Raw genomic sequence first — 17,814 nt, forward strand, 5'->3', positions numbered from 1 at the left:
TTAAAATTATTAATATTTTGCCTTCCAAGGAGTTTTTTCTTCTTTCGGTGCTGAGCGGTAGCCTTTATGTTAGTAACATTTGGGTACAAATAAGTCGTTTTTATTCCATTTTTAAGAGTGGGTGACTGAAAAATGACAATTCTTTTCTTTTCCTATATTGCATTTACAATAGGAGTTAACTAATTTGATATTTTTCATGGATCGGACATTTACGTACGGGGCGATACCAAATATTGTTCTTTTTTTACTTCTTTATTTTTTCATTTTTATCCAAAGTACTACATTTTGGAGGCTTAAAGGAGGAGTTGTCCACTACTCGGACAACCCCTTCCCAATCCCTATGCCGCCCTCCCCCCCAGTAAAAATAATAACACTTATACTATGTTCCAGCGCTCTCTCCCAGGGCTCGTGTGACATTATGTAACATGAGCCCTGCGGCCAATCAGTGCTGACTTCACTCTCCCCTCCTTTGGACATATATGATATCCATAGGAAGTGAGCTGCTGCTGCCCTCTTACTTCCTCCGGTTGTCCTCCGAGAGGAGAGTGAAGCCAGGGTCAATTGGCCTCCGTGATCGCATGACATAACATGGTCACGCGATCCCCAGCGAGCGAGTGCCGACACCAGAGGTGAGTATAAGTGTTATTATTTTACTGGGGGGAAACTATTCTCTATTACTTACCATTTTGAAACAGGAGCATCCGAGACAAGTGTAGATCTCTGCTAACACTCTGCTAGAACACAGACTGCCGGCGGCCTCCTGGAGGAAAACCACCGATCGCGGAAAATCCGCAGCGTTCATCGCAATAACACCTAAAGCCGAGAGAGAAAAATTAATCAGAAGCACCAAAATATCTATTACATACTTAAAGGGGTACTCCACTTGTAAAGAGACATCATCAAATTTGCCCCTCCCCCCTCATGACTTTTCAGTCTCCATAGCCGTATGAGGGCTTTTTTTTCTACTTTTCAATAGAGTTTGTTATATTTTATTGGTATTAAAACTATAGAGAAGTGGCTTACATTTGGCACAATAGCGGCACTACATAGAACTGGACAACCCCCAAAAATTGATAAAAAGACAAAAAGAAAATGAGTCCGGAAGGCTGCCAAGAGGCCTACAGCAACATTAAAGGAGCTGCAGGAATTTCTGGCAAGTATTGGTTGTGTACTGCATGTGACACCAATCTCCCATATTCTATATATGTCTGGCTGTGGAGTAGGGTGGCAAGACAGAAGCCTTTTCTTACAAATAAAAATATCCAAACTCGTCTGATCAAAACCTACATGCAGTATGTGGGAAAACATATTATGGTTTGATGAGACCATGGGTGATATTTTTGGCCATAATTCCAAATGGTATGTTTAGCACAAAGCCAACAAAGCCCATCATAAAAAAAAAACATACCCACAGTGAAGCACTGTGGAGGCAGCATTATGCTTTGGGGCTGTTTTTTGGAAGCTGGGGTTTTATTCAAAATGGAGGGAATTACAAAAAGCTTCAAATATCAGTCATTTTGCAACAACACATCTTCAAGCCTCTGCTAAAAAGCTGCAGATGAAGAGGAATTTCACCTTTGAGCACCATAACAACCCTAAGCAAACTTCGAAATCAACAGAAGAAAGTCTACACCAGAAAATCAAAGTTTTGGAATGACCCAGCCACAGCCTAGACCTGAATCCAATTGAAAATCTGTGGGTGACCTGAAGAGGGCGCTGTACACAGGAGATGCCTTCACAATCTGACAGATGTGGAGCTACTGCAAGGAAGAGCGGGCAAAGATTGCCAATTCTAGATGCCATGCTTATAGATTTCTACTCAAAAAGACTGAATGCTGTCAAAAATTCAATGGGGAGTTAAAACAAACTATTAGTTTAAGGGTGTGTATATTTATGCAACCACATTATTTTAGTTATTTCTTTTTCCACCAGAAATTTTTATTTTTCAACAGATTTGTACAGATTATGGGTGACATCTAAGGTGAAAAAAAGTCCGGAAATAAACAGCAGCAATCAGAGCAAGCTCCTGAGACCACTCCATACACCCAGACCCCAAGTCATGTAAAGGTTAAAAGGAAAGGAAAATGATTTAGTAACTCATTTGCTTCACGTATCTTTTCCAGATTTACATATTTAGTCTCTGTTCACACAGAAAGCGACATACGGCGTTCTCTCGGTTTCCAGTAATACCAGACACAACCACGGTCAGGTGGTGGCGCTGATATAAGGAAAAAGCTGCCATGGTTCTCCAACCCTGCACTATCCCTTTAATACTATATAGATCTCATCACTTCCGTTATATCGTGTCCATGACAAGAATTACCTTGGAGGAGGGAAGCGGCGTTGTACAGGACGTCCTTTACGTGGCTGGAGGTCTGGACCGTGCGGATGCTCTCTGGCTCCTCCGGGGGCGCTGCCCATGCTCTGATCAGTGGTAACAGGTCGTCCTCCTTGTGAGAATGGTTATGGAGGTCTGGAGTCTGGAGAAAGTCAATGCGTCATGGGCGATGAGAAAATGCATTAACATTCTACGACTTTCCACCTCCCCCAAAAAAAATTGTTCCCAAAGAAATGACTTGGGGCATATTTACCTAATATATCCGACTTCTGGAAGCTGTTACCCCCCCAAAATAAGCGGGAGAGGGGGCACATCCAGAGAACGATCTCAACTCACTTACATGGGCGAGTAAAGAAAACAGCTCCGCAGCCTCGTGTAATTGACCACTGGACATCCAGAGGGCACAGCTCAGTCCGGCCAGTCTGTGCACCGCAGAAGTCATCTCCAAGGAGCGGTCAGCTGCCAGAAGCATCTCCCAAAGGCCAGCACCGACCGCGGCACCCGGTCCCAGAGCTTCCACCGCTGCACAGATACAAGAGAGGCCGCAGCTCATTACCCCCTTTAATGCAGAGGGTAGTGACACCCATAATGTACCACGTCTGTATAAGAATGAAAATCACCAGCAGAAGTGTGTCTGGAGTATAATACAGAATGTAACTCAGGCTGCAGCCTGAGAGCCAGGTGGATGATGAGAGTGATGATGACCAGCAGAAAGCCCCACCTGGCAGCCTGCAAAGTCACCCGCAGGCCACGTGCAGCGAGCTCCCTACAGGACAGGCGACAATGCCATCGGGTCACAGTTCTGCCGGCTCTGGGGAGGACAGTGACAGCAGCGGCCAAGGAGGGGCGCTAATGGCCGAGATTAAGCTCCTGGAGTCCCCAGTGTGCCTCCAAAACTTCCATCTTGGTGACAATCTACCAGAAGAGGCACCTGGGGGCCACAAAAAGGCTAAGAACACCAAGCCAAAGCTGCAGGAAGCGGTGAGATACGTATATGCCCCCCTCCCTGTACCCCCTGAGTCGGCAGCAGGCTCAGCTCGCTGTATAAGCCCCGTTGCCCAGCCCAACCCGGGTTCTGCTGTGGATCCGGTGCAAAGGCGCGGGGAGATTACACAGCGTGGTAGTTAGGCGCAGTGCTCCGTCTCTGCTTGTAGTAGCGGGGACGCAGCAGGAGGTGCATCAGCCAAGAGGCTGGACAGTGAGGGCGGGCCGGCGGCGGGCGTTCGGTCAGGCCACGATGCTGTGGTGCGCTCCTCAGTGGGAGGGGGGAGCAGCCCGGTGTCGGGGGCAGCCGTGGCGCCTCTGATTGCTGTTGCCGCTGATCACTTAGTTGAGGAGCGGCGGCAGTGTGAGGGGGCTGCTGAGGCTGAGAGTTCCAGTCCTCCCACAAAAGTGCTATTTTGTGTTGGCGTCGCTGGTCCGGAGGATCCTGATGCTAGAGATCAGCGGCGCCTCACAGCAGCTAAAGATCAGCGGTGCATTATACCTAATGTCAAACAGAAATTACCGACTGATGATGTGGAGGGCACACAGACCAGGGGTGAGGTCGCCTCCAGTTCTATGGAGATGACTGAGCCCCTTGCGCCTGATGATGCTGAGGTCAAAATGTCATCCACCATTGTTACTGGTCCAGCAGGAATGAATGTGGTGATGGGTGTGAATGAGGCCAATTCATTGTCTAGTGGTGTGGTTTCTGGTTTGGTGGAGGGTGATATGGAGGTGGGTAATGGTGATGCTGTTGGGGCTGATGTATTCACTGGTCCGGTTGCCCCCCCGGTGGTGGCAACGCCTGTCCAGAGTTATGCCAGTGTCACCTCTGGGGCAAATAGGGCATCCTCCTCGTCTCCGGGCTTTGGGGATGGCATGTTGCAACGGCGCCTTCTGGAGGCTCTAAAGAAGGGGGGGGGGGAGATCACTAATGGTAGAGGGTCGAGAGGTTGATCTATCCTTCTGGATAGAGAGGCATGGCCTCGGGGCCTTCCGAGAGCAAAAAGGGGGGGATACAGTGTGGTCCCTCCCAACAGCCGGGCTAGGCAGTGTGCGTAGGAATGTGGTCCCTCTTCGGTGGAGGGGCAGTGATGCATGTCCTCCAAGGTCTAAAGTTGTGGAGCTCCTGCTGAGTATGGGCTTCAAGGCGATTGACATCTACGCCTTGATACATCCCTATTCCACGCCTGAGTTTGATGTCAGCTTTGTTCGGCCGGAGGGGCTTGAGCTCTTCTGGACAAATTATGAGTTGGCAAAAAATGAGCACGGCTGGCGAGACTTTGCCGTTCAGGCAGTGTCTCGCCAAAACCAGATCAAGAAAGTGACCGTGATGACTCGTAACGAGTCGCTTTCTTGTTATGACATCATGAAGTGGCTTGGTCGGTATGGAGAGGTGGTGGAGATGCCAAAGAAAAACCGTGACGAGTTTGGTATCTGGTCAGGGGCCTGGACGTTTATGGTAAAACTTAAGCGTTCAGGTGGTACGGTTGCCCACATTCCATCATCTGCCTTCCTGGGTAGGGATCGTATCCTGGTCTTCTACCAGGGGCAACTGAAGCTCTGTCACAGGTGCGGCGACCCCACACACTTCAGTGCAAACTGCACTGTGCAGAAATGTGCGTTGTGTGGGGGTGTCGGCCATCTTGCTGCCTCTTGTGTGGAGATTAGGTGCCACCTGTGTGGTGAGTTAGGTCACACATTCAGCCGTTGTCCTCGCTCCTTCGCTAATGCAGTCGAGACCCCGGTGGGAGAAAGCCGTGAGGCCGATTCTGCTGGGGAGGGGACTAGCAGGGGTGTGGGAGCTCAGGGGCCAGGGAAGAAAAGCAATAAAAAGACGCCTGCCCAGCTGAGGCGTCTAGACAAGCGCAGACAGGAGAGGGAGCGGGGCGAGCCCCGGGCTACTGGGGTAGCCCCTATCCTGGATGCCAGTGTTGCTGCAGAGGCCCCGAGGGATGATGAGTTGGATGAGGAGGTCAGGAGGATCCACAGGGATGAAACCGCCTCTGCCTCAGAATCCTCCCATTATGAAAGTATGGATGAGGATAATAAGCGGTGGCTAGAGGACAAGCGTAAGCTCGGCACCAAAAAGATGAGAAAGAAGGGAGATAAAACATCTTCTCCCGCTCTGACCAAGGTACCTAAGGAAGGTAAAACTGACTCCCCTCTAGTTGGTCTTTCTAACCGGTTCCAAGCCCTTGATAACATCTCTTCCTCTGAAGAGGAGGCTGAGGGTGAGGTTCCGGCTTCGGCGGAGCTTACAGGGGGCGCCGAGTCTTCTTCTCCTGGGGATGCAAGGTCCTTAGGGGGAGGGACTGGCCCAGAGTCCGGAGACGAGGACGAAAAAAGAAGAAAAAATGTGGGAATGGACACCTCTGTGTCATTAAAGAGAGGAAAAGATTCCTCGTCTGAGGCAGAGGATAAGGGGAGTGGGAAGAAAAAAGCCACCCAACTCGATCACCAATGATGGCAGTACCCACTCCGTTGACACTGGCGTCCATTAATGTCGCCAGCATTAAGTCAAATATGGGTAGATTTGCGGCCTTTGATTTTCTCAGCCGGGTTGAAGCTGACATTTTCTTTTTGCAAGAGACCAGGCTGCCAAACATGGCAGAGGTGTTTAAAGCAAAGAGGGAGTGGCGACTCGGGCCCTCCTATTGGTCTCTTACGGCCGAGCCGTATAGCGGAGTGGCGGTCCTTTTTACCGCACCGGTAAAATGGCGACGGGTTATTGAGTTAGAAATGGGGAGGTGCCTGATCTTAGATGTCCTCATGAAGGGACAGGAGCTTCGGCCCATTAACATCTATCGTCCCCAATCTAAGTGGGACCGGAAGTGTCTCTTTATGAGGATCAAGCCCTACCTTTTTACGAGTCGGCAGGTAGTCTTTGGAGGGGACTTTAACACTGTCACGAGGTCCCGGGATAGAGGAGGTTCCAGAGACAAGCTGACTTATGATAGCGTCGCCCTTAATAGTATAGCTCGTGAGGCTCACCTGGTGGATGTCCACATCCGGCACACCCCAGGTCACGAGGGGTTCACCTATCATAGAGGTAACTGTAGGTCCAGGATAGAGCGGTTGTATTTAAAGGAGGAAGCCGTCTCTTCAGCAGTATCTGTTGTCGAGGTGGAGTTCTCCGATTACTGTTTGATTTTGTTTTCTCTGAATGTTACAGAGACCCCCCGGATGAGAAGAGGCTTTTGGAGGCTCAATTTGTCTCTCTTGCAAGAAGCGGAGATAAGACAGTCCTTTGAGGATTTTCTTCAGAGCCAGGTACCCTTACTGGATCTTTGTAGTAGTAAGTCAGAGTGGTAGGAGATGTTCAAGAAAAGGGTGGCGAGATTCTTCCGCCAGCTCTCGAGCCTCAGGAGCCTGGACAGGTACCGCCTGTATCAGGGCCTGAGGAGGAAACTCGAGCATCTTGTCTCAACTGGAGGTAGCCGCGAGGAGATCTCCAAAGTGAAATCTTTGCTAATGAGGTGTCAGTATGATAGACACGCATCTTTGGTTTTTGAGAGGGGTTACGGGTAGACCCCTCTCTTGGCGTTTTGACAGAGGTGATCAGGGAAGAGGAAGTTAAGTCGGCGATTGAAGGGCTTGCCCTAAAGAAATCTCCCAGTCCAGATGGCTTAACATCTGAATTCTACAAGACCTTTAAGGACGCCTTTGTTCCCCTCTTGACTGAGGTATTCAATGAGTGTTTTTCCTCGGGCACCCTGTCAAAGTCAATGAGGAGGTCTGCCTTGATCATCTTGTCAAAGGGTAAGGACTCATCTTGCATTGAGAATTGGCATCCCATAGCGCTTCTCAATGCAGACAGGAAGGTTTTGGCAAAGGTGCTGTTTAATTGGCTGGTGAAACTTGTGCCCCGACTCCTTTTGGGAGCCCAGCATTTCTCTGTTCCGGGCCGCAGTACAATTAGTGCTGTACTCTGTGTCCGAGAGGTGGTGGAGCAGGGTAGGGCTGGCCAATGGAAGGGGTAGATGCTGTCATTGGACCAGGCAAAAGCGTTCGATCGGGTTAATCATGAGTACCTCTGGTCTGTCCTTCTGAGGTATGGCCTGCCGGGGAGGTTTGTTGATTGGCTTAAGACCTTGTATGCTGGGGCAGAGAGTTCCTCCGCTCTTTTGAGGTTGGGTTTGGTGTTCGTCAGGGTTGTCCCTTGAGCCCGCTGCTGTACGTGTTTGCGGTTGACCCGCTTCTTAGGAGGGTGGAGTGTGGACCGTTGGCTGGGATCGGGATGGACCAGGCAGCACCGGAAGCCACTCAGAGTGGTGGCGTATGCCGATGACGTCACCGTTTTTGTTTCCTCTGACGGGGAGGCAGAGTGGCTGATGTCAGAGGTAAATCGCTACTCGGAGGCATCCGGGTCTAAGATCAATCGGGATGTGTGAGAGTCTCTGGCTGGGAGGAGGAGATCCTGGTTTTGATCTCCCGGACACCCTTCCAGGACCCAAAGTCTCTGCAAAAGTTCTTGGCATCGAATTTGGCCAGGGGGATTACCCCTAAACAAAATCGGGACAGCAGGCTAGAGATCGCCACTCATAAGGTGAACCAATGGAAGGGTTGCTCCTTGACCCTATTGGAAAGGGTAAACCTGATCAAAACTTACCTGCTCCCTTTGCTGATCTATCTGGGCAGTGTGTGCATCTTGCCGGAGCCTCTCTGGACTCGGGTCTACAGTTTGTTCTTCCAACTGTTATAGGGGAATAGACTGAACCTGGTCAAGAGGGAGGTTACTTACCGTACGAGGAGACTAGGAGGGTTGGGTATGGTCAACCTTGTGGTATTCCTTGTGAATTCCTTCATTAAGATCAATATTGCAAATCTCTGGAAAGAGAGGGCTCCTCCGTGGGTATTCTCCTGTTGGGGATGGTTTCAGCCTTTCTTCCAGGAATGGGAGACAGGAGGGCAAGTGAAGGATCTACGCACACCGCATGGACATCTCCCAGCTTACGCTACCCTGGTTCTGAAGGTAATTCGCCGGTGGGGTCTGGGAATGTGGGAGGTCTGCCGAGGAAGCTCCTTGACAAAAGGGTTCTGTTGACTCATTTTCGGGGGCCTCTGGCGCTCAGGGATTGCCCAAGTCGGGATCTTGGGATGGGTCTGCATCTTTTGAATTCTATCGGGATCCCCTCGAAGTTTTGGGACTTGGCGCTGTTTCCATGGGAAACTGTGTGTGAGGGACAATCTGAAGTGTAGGAGCTCTGAGGACAGGAACTGTCCTCGGGAGCATTTTGGTAGCATGCTGGAAAGCATGGACCATTTCCTGCTTCGTTGTCCCTTTAACACAGAGGTGTACAACAGGGTGGGCGCCTCCATTGGCTGGCCCCGGCTGGCCGGTCTCTCTTATGCGGAATGGGCCTATGGAGCATTCGGGGACCTGGGTGGTCGGGACCACTGCACCTTATTTCTAGTTAACGCAGTGGTTAGGTATCACACGTGGAACGCACGGTGCTTAGTATCGACGCAGCGGAAAATCCTCCCAGTGGACGATGTGTTTAGGACCATACTCGGTGACCTGGTGAAGGTGCATTCTCTGGAGTATGAGAGACTGGGTACACGGAGGGCCGCTCTCCTGTGGAGGGGCTTTTCTTTTAGTGTGCCCTAGTCTGGTCATCTCCTCTCCTGGTGGTGGGCTGCTGCTGACACCATAGATTTTTGTTTTGTTTTGATCAGTAGACAGTGATGTAGGGCTGCAGGCGCCGAACTTGGGCTTTGTTAGTTCTGGTTATTGTATTGTTTGTCTCTGTATATATTGTATATAAGTATATGGGTTTGGGTGTAGGTGTTAGGTTGGGTGGTAGGAAAAGGGGGGGAGGTGGGTTCATCTTGTGGGACACTGATTGGTTGAAAAACTGGCACTGCCTGATCTGGCCTATGGACGTTGGACATGGACTGAGGCATGAGGCGCAGGACCAGCTCTCAGGTCAGTGCCGGGGTTGGGACTGGTGGGTTGAGTGTGGGGTGCTTAGTTTAGTCTTGTATATATTTGAATAGTTTAGTATTTATTTTATAATATAATATATATATATATATATATATATTTAAAAAAAAATGTATATGTATATATATTAGTTTGTATATATTTTTGTCGGCTATTGTTTATTTTACTTATTATATTATTATTTTGTTTGGCAACCGGACCAGATGTCATAGTGTAAGTTGTTTATTCTGTATATATGTATAATATGTGTGTGAGGGGAGAGTGAGCGGCTGGATCAGTTTCATTACATTGTTTATTTTGTGGTTATTAATTTTGTTATGTTTCTGTTATTATTATTGTTATGTTTTTCATTTTTAGAATAAAAAGATCTACAGGATGTAACTCAGGATCAGTACAGGATCAGTAATGTAATGTATGTACACAGTGACTGCACCAGCAGAATAGTGAGCGCAGCTCTGGAGTATAATACAGGATGTAACTCAGGATCAGTATAGGATAAGTAATGTAATGTATGTACACAGTGACTGCACCAGCAGAATAGTGAGTGCAGCTCTGGAGTATAATACAGGATGTAACTCAGGATCAGTACAGGATAAGTAATGTATGTACACAGTGACTACATCAGCAGAATAATGAGTGCAGCTCTGGAGTATAATACAGGATGTAACTCAGGATCAGTAATGTATGTACACAGTGACTCCTCTTACCCTCATCTATCAGTTATGGAGCACATAACTAGGAATCATTACTAGAGATGACTAAATACACTTGTAGGCCCTGGTCCAGCGGCCGTGTCAGTATTCCATGGCTACCAAACGGGAGCCCTGTATGCCGCCCCCTACCTGCTGGCATATTCAGCTCCTACATTGATCAGCCGGACAGGCACAACAACATCATTGTGGGTGATACTTACACAACGTCGTGCCAGGCTGGTTAATCAAAAAAAGTAGCCGGGATATTGGCAGCCATGGAACACAGAGGCGGCCTCATCTTTAACTGTTACCTATAACACTGCGCCCCTGTGTCAAAGGGTAACGGGACGCTGCTCACCTCTGCGCAGCGTGGTCTCCACCTGCAACGAGTGTTCAGGAAGGAATCCACTACCGCTAAGATTACTGTGAATGATCACCATGTTATATACCACACTGAGCTCCAGGGGAAGGGCGGGAATGGTCGGGGGCAATCCTGCAATTAGACAAGGGGAAAAAAAGCAAATATTAAATTAACCCTAAAAAACCTACAGTCTACGGCACAGTCTGTATTTACACTACTCTACTTGATTATCTTCTGCCATATGCATCAACAAAGCAGCATTTGCTGTTTTGCATCATTGATCTGTCATCAGCAGACAACAAATAACTCAATCCTGCTTGTGTCGGCTCTGCAGTGCTCCGTTGAGCTCTGCTGGAAACCAGCAAACACATCAATGATGTAAAAACACCTAGAGCAGCTATACTGATGTAGAGGGCATAAGATAAAATGGAGTTAAACAGAGGTGTACAGCAGCAGACAGTGCACAGAAGCATGGAGATTACCTTGATTATGTGCCAGATATCTGCGGTGGATGCAGCAGAGCTGAGCACAGTAAATCCAAAAATAACAAATACTAGTGACTATGTGTCCCTCAATATCTGTAAAACCTACAACTATGACACATGGTCAGACGTAAAAAATCATTTATTCAATTGAAAAATCACAGAAAAATTTTTTTTACAAAATGAATAGACAAAGAGGAAAAAAGTCCAGAGAAATGGATATTCTGAGGGCAGGCAGAAAAATTGTAAAGTATCAAAATCTATGCAGGACATACTACTAAATGCCATACTAGGGTCAAACAGCTTCAATCATAGAGGAATAGCAGTTAGATTTAAAGTGCATTGTGCAATAAATATACTCCCAAACACATATATATAAATAGTAAACTCATAAAGATGAGATAATAATAGAGACACAGCAGCTAGGTAAAGAGGTATGTCAAAAAGTTATGTCACAATGTGAGAAATGTAGATGGATAATGAACTACCTGTGAGTCCCTCAGAATCCACGCAGATCCGACGCGCGTTTCGCCGTTTAGCTTTAACCAGGATATGGTGAGAGAAAGGAAGTAGGGTATATATAGAGAGAATTGGCCAATGAGGAGGACGATGACAATGTGTGCTGACATAGTGCTATGCCCTAATAAGCCAATCACCGCCACATCGGGGGATCGCGTCTCCGTGGAGCGCGGTCTGCCAGAAGCGACGGTATTGGCGTGCGTGTCATGCTGGAACGCAGGCCAGGAAGTGACGTATGCGGAACATCCGGAAATAGAAACAGAAACGGGCCGAGGGACTGAATAGTAGACATGTCGGTGTGACAGATGCGTGCCACCCTGGAACGCAAATACCAGAAGTGATGTATACAGAAATACATAGTGGAAGCTGGCCAGGGATTGGATAATAGGTATGTAAATGTGACTAGTGCGTGCCACCCTGGGACGCAAAGACAGCTGCTGTGACTGATACGTATGAAATAGTGAACAAAAAAAGAAGAAGAAAAAATAAGTGATACAAGCGTTATACACGTCTATCTGCCATGAGGACGGAATCAGAGCGACAAGGGAATTCCTGGGGATGTCGGATATGGAAGATGAGATGCGTGACCTCGTGTCTGAGCTGTTACATTTTGCCCTGAACCACAACTTTTTTCTATATGGAGAATCCTTCTTCCTGCAGCTCCAGGGGACAGCAATGGGGGCAGCATGTGCTCCCTCGTACGCTAATCTGTTCCTGGGGCTGTGGGAGAGGGGTATCTTCATGACTGACCCAGTACAGGGTGTTGATAAGATTCTGTACTGGGGTCGTTATATTGACGATATCTTTTTCCTATGGCAGGGCTCGGATACTGAGGTCGCCCGTCTCATCTCCATTCTGAATCTCAATGACCTTAACATCAATCTTACTTTCAAGACTGGGAGACACAACATTGAATTCCTGGATGTTCTGTTGAATGTTGATCCCGATGGATACATTCAAACATATGTCTTTCGGAAGCCCACAGCGGCCAACACTCTCCTCCATGCAAGCTCATCGCATCCAAGGAAGCTAATTAATAGTATTCCTACAGGACAATTCTTGAGAATCCGTCGTATCTGCTCGAGTGACGATACTTTTGAAAGACAGGCATTAGACCTCAAAAAAAGATTCAGAGAGAGAGGCTATAACGAACAAGTCATACAGAAAAGCTATCGAAGAGCCAAGTTCTCTAAAAGGAAAGATTTACTATATCAACGATGCAAACCTGAAGAAAAAGACATAGTGAGATTCATTTCAACATTCAATACCCGGAGTGGTGAAATGTGGAATGCTTTAAAGAAACATTGGCAAGTGCTTCAACTGGACAAAACTCTTTCCTCACACATTTCTCGAAATCCTACGGTCACATATAGGCGGTCCCAGAATTTACGAGACAAACTAGTCCACAGTCATCTACAAGAAAATAAAAAAACATACATTTTTGGATCCAGAGGTCCTGCATGGGGGTGTAGACCTTGCGGGTCCTGTGTGGCTTGCCCAAATATCCTCTCCACGAAGGGATTCACCAACGCAGATCAAACCAGAGAGTATAAAATTACTCATACCATCACATGCATTACAGCAGGAGTTATCTATAGTGCAAGATGCCCCTGTGGTAAAATGTACATCGGGATGACTACTCGAGAGCTCCGTAGGCGGACGAGAGAACACGTCCTGGACATTACAGCAGCCAGGGAAATAGAAAACTTGGATGAGCTGAAAACTTTACCCCGCCATTTTAAAAGATATCACGGATGTGACGCCTCTCTTTTAAAGGTCAGTGGTATTGATCGGGTCTATGTGGGGATTCGTGGTGGAAACTGGAAAAAAGTCCTGGCCCAAAAGGAAGTAAAATGGATAACCATTCTCAACACCATGGTACCTAATGGACTTAACGAATCCAATAGTTTTGCTCCCTTCCTTTGAATCCTTCTTCCCCCCTTTTTTTGGTATTTATTCTTCTCTTCATAGGTCTTTTGATCTCCGGTTCTTTATTGGTCACTATTTTATGATGGTTTTAATTTATTTGTTCTAGTCTTTTATTCTAATTTTACTTTTACTTTCTTTAGTTCTTTCGCCTATTCCGTATATCTATCCATGAGGAGTGAGATGGCCGCCCTTATGTGCCGGATGAATGAAGCAGCAGGCCTTACTCAAGTTCTTCATGCGATGGACTGTACTAATGGACATGTCAATACATTTATGTGCACTTCCCCTTTTTTCACTTTACTAGTATATATTATTTTATATATATTTTTATTGTGTTTAGGATGTATATATATACTATACGTTTTGTACATGTTTTATATATTTTGCATATACATACTCTTATATGTATTTGTTATATATTCTATATATATATTTCTATATACACCTATTTGCATCACTTTTCTCATTATTATTAATTTTCCCCACGTGTTTCCTTCCCCCCATTCCCCTTTCCCATCCCCCCTTTTTCTTGTTCCCCCCCTTCCCCCCCCTTTTTTCTCCCTCACTTATCCCTTCACTTTATTAGAGATGTATCACTTATTTTTTCTTCTTCTTTTTTTGTTCACTATTTCATACGTATCAGTCACAGCAGCTGTCTTTGCGTCCCAGGGTGGCACGCACTAGTCACATTTACATACCTATTATCCAATCCCTGGCCAGCTTCCACTATGTATTTCTGTATACATCACTTCTGGTATTTGCGTTCCAGGGTGGCACGCATCTGTCACACCGACATGTCTACTATTCAGTCCCTCGGCCCGTTTCTGTTTCTATTTCCGGATGTTCCGCATACGTCACTTCCTGGCCTGCGTTCCAGCATGACACGCACGCCAATACCGTCGCTTCTGGCAGACCGCGCTCCACGGAGACGCGATCCCCCGATGTGGCGGTGATTGGCTTATTAGGGCATAGCACTATGTCAGCACACATTGTCATCGTCCTCCTCATTGGCCAATTCTCTCTATATATACCCTACTTCCTCTCTCTCACCATATCCTGGTTAAAGCTAAACGGCGAAACGCGCGTCGGATCTGCGTGGATTCTGAGGGACTCACAGGTAGTTCATTATCTATCTACATTTTCTCACATCGTGACATAACTTTTTGACATACCTCTTTACCTAGCTGCTGTGTCTCTATTATTATCTCATCTTTATGAGTTTACTATTTATATATATGTATTTGGGAGTATATTTATTGCACAATGCACTTTAAATCTAACTGCTATTCCTCTATGATTGAAGCTGTTTGACCCTAGTATGGCATTTAGTAGTATGTCCTGCATAGATTTTGATACTTTACAATTTTTCTGCCTGCCCTCAGAATATCCATTTCTCTGGACTTTTTTCCTCTTTGTCTATTCATTTTGTAAAAAAAATTTTTCTGTGATTTTTCAATTGAATAAATGATTTTTTACGTCTGACCATGTGTCATAGTTGTAGGTTTTACAGAGCGGAGCACAGTGTAGTAAGGCTGTGCTGGAAGCCTGTGCTATTTTACACATACATCAGTAAGCGGCATCCAGCACAGCTCAGAGAGGTGGGATTCAGGAGCACACAGGGGAGAGAGGGGTCTGTAGCACTGAGGAGAAGCAGGGTGCTGCTGGGAAATGTAGTTTTAGTAGTGTAAGAATAAGACGGCCCATTCAGCTCTGTGAAGATGGATGCACAGGGGACAGATAGGGATGAAAAAGGTACAATGAAAAAAGAAAAAAAATGGTAGCGTTGAACTGAATCTGAATAATAAGTATTTACTTACTGTGCAGTGAAAAATAATGAGAAAAACCCTATAGATCAAGTTGTCTGAGCATCAGTCCTATGTAACATCACAGCTAAGAGTCATAAAGCTGAATACAGATCATGTAGTAGAGGTTACTTGCAGTCCTATGTAACGCCACAGATATTACAGTGATAATTCTCTCAGTACAGATGATGTAGATGTCACCTGCAGTCCTATGTAACACCACAGATAAGTCGGTGATAATGAAGTAGATATAACAGCCAGGATAGGAGATAACACCGATCCTTGCCATTTAACTCATTAGACACTGCAGCCGATACAGATTATATGGTGAGGGGCTTAGTCTATCACCCGCCTCCCATTAGAGGACCCCGATGCCCCCAGCAGATGCTACCTTGGATTTTCTGGAGCAGGTGGAATAGGTCAGAGTGACACTGCTGCCTCCTCTGCTTCCTGATGAGAAGGTCCGGAAAGATCTCGGCCTCCTGAAAAAACAAAAACAAGGAACACACACACACACATTATATATATATATACACACACACTCTACACCGGCAAGAAATCCTGGGGTGAGTTGTTTAACCCTTTCTTGCCACGAGCGCAGTCCCACCAGTGATGTCCAGCAGACTGACATTTACCTGCCACGTCCGGATGATACTGTTGTTCTCTCGCATCCACCACGTTCTGCAGTCCTCGGCCCCCGCCTCGCCGTCCACCTCCATCTCTCCCCCGGGGGTGCACTTACCTTGTGGGGCACAGAGGGGCCTCGTGTTTATAAGCACAGCTGGAAAACAGCACAAGACACAGGAAAAGGCCATCACCTCCATGACACATTATTACTATTAATGGGAAAGGTAAAAATAAATAAATAAAAAGTTTAAAAAAATTAAATAAATTAAAAAAAAAAGAAAAAAAGTTTAATCTCTGTCTTTTCCCAGTCCAAACATAAATAAATAATAAAAAAATCTACATCAGCATATTCAGGATGGCCGCGTCCGTACAAGTCCAAATTATGTCCCTATGCAATTATACCTTCTGTAAATGATGTAAAGCCAAAAAAAAAGGTTTTTGGTCGCTGCTCCTCCCAGAAAAAATACAATGAAAAGCGATTAAAATGGTATCAATAAAGAGAATAGCTCAGAGCGCAAAAAACAAGACCCCGGACAGCACCAGAGATGGAGAAATATAAGGCTCTGTGCCCACGATGCAGAAATGCTGCATATTTTTTCCGCTTCTCCCTGGCAGGAAAAACGCATGCGGATTGTACATGCGGATTGTACATGTGTTTTTCCCGCCAGGTAGAAGCGTTTCTCAAGCGTTCTTCACATGTATTTCTGCATGCGGGTTATCAAGCGCTATCCAGGCGATTTTAGCATCACTTGGAAAGTGCTTGACAACTTGGTCACACTATATAAATCCATGCAACCGGCATATATAGTGTGACCAAGTAATAGTTAAAAAAAAGAATAAATATGGTAAAAAATAAAGATTATACTTCCCTTCTGATGGCCCCCGGTATTTTCTCCGCTCCGTCCGGTCTGTTGTATGGGTCGCGGTGGTGTGAAAGGACCTGCCATGATGTCATTAAGTCATGTGACAGGTCACATGACTCAATGACGTCATGTCAGGTCCTCACACCACCGCGACCCATACAACAGACCGGACGCATCGCTGAGGAGGCCGGGGGACATCGGAACGTAAGTATTAACTTTATTTTTTATTTAAAATTCTTTTTTTTACAAGTTCTGTGGTACAGGGGTCCGGAGGAGAGTCTCCTCTTCTCCAGACCCGGGTACCATCCGCACATAGAATCACATATTATCCGTGTGTGCACATGTAGTCATGCGGATATTATGCGATTCAATGCAAGTCAATGGCGGCAATTACGCTGCGTGTCCACAAAATTAATGGACATGCTACGTATTGTTCCGCAATGATAATCCGCAGTGGAAATTTCCGTAGCATGTGCACAGCACATGCGGATTATCATTGGGGACCATGGGGCACGTATTACCAAGCGTTTTCGCTGCGGAAATTCCGCAGCAAAAACGCTTGAAAAACGCATAGTGGGCACACAGCCTTAAAGGTACAGCTCGAGGAAAAAGCTAAAACTGTGTCTATAAGGGGTTAATCTGCTCCTTAACAAATCCGGGGCATCAGATGAGCCAATCCCCACCCAGTGCCGGATCATCAGATTATCCAATACTCCAGCACTCACCGCCTGACCAGATCCACAGGTCTCCTAGACACAGGGGAACGTGATGTGACATCGGTGACCCTTATTCTACAGGTCACGTGTTCAGCAGCCCCCATAAAACTTCTGTGTGCCCTGCAACCTGTGGCCCCCGGCCGGTACCTGCAGTGAGGAGCCATCGCTCTCCGCAGCCGCCGCTTCCACTACAACATTCGCTCCAATTCAACAGTTGGCTGAAGGCAGCTTCCGCAGGGGATGCCGGGAGTTGTAGTTTATACACTGTAATAGGGTTGATGTGAGTCAGGGCAAATGTCAAGAGTGGACTACACGTCCCGTCATGCACTGCGATCGCTGCACGTGAAGGACGGCTCTACTGCCGGGGTGAAGGCGCTCAGGAGCGGATGAGTATAGGTAAGCTGGAGCTCAAGGGAGATGGGCGGGGCCTCCGGAGATGGGCGGGGCCTTTCTGATTGCAGCTTGTGCTCTTACCAGACCAGAGAGGAGGAAGAAAAGGGAAGACATTTACATGGGACTGACTGTATGATAATGAATGGAAAGTGATGCTATTT

General features: G+C 46.8%; 1 protein-coding gene across 1 annotated transcript in view; it reads right to left on the reverse strand.

The window, feature by feature from the left end:
• Positions 1-17,528, reverse strand: part of FANCG (FA complementation group G) — a 31,809-nt gene extending 14,281 nt beyond the window's left edge. The window contains exons 1-7 of the mRNA XM_073680360.1: positions 17,408-17,528; positions 15,690-15,835; positions 15,446-15,536; positions 10,320-10,454; positions 2,679-2,860; positions 2,324-2,480; positions 683-813 (exon numbers count right to left, since the gene is read on the reverse strand). Coding sequence (XP_073536461.1) covers positions 683-813; positions 2,324-2,480; positions 2,679-2,860; positions 10,320-10,454; positions 15,446-15,536; positions 15,690-15,773 — 780 coding nt within the window. The 5' untranslated portion in view covers positions 15,774-15,835; positions 17,408-17,528. The remainder of the gene's footprint in view (positions 1-682; positions 814-2,323; positions 2,481-2,678; positions 2,861-10,319; positions 10,455-15,445; positions 15,537-15,689; positions 15,836-17,407) is intronic.
• Positions 17,529-17,814: the final 286 nt, after the last annotated feature.

The sequence above is a fragment of the Phyllobates terribilis genome, unplaced genomic scaffold (assembly GCF_046119375.1).
Source record: "Phyllobates terribilis strain yellow unplaced genomic scaffold, ASM4611937v1 Scaffold_1__5_contigs__length_1240528914, whole genome shotgun sequence".
NCBI lineage: Eukaryota > Metazoa > Chordata > Amphibia > Anura > Dendrobatidae > Phyllobates > Phyllobates terribilis.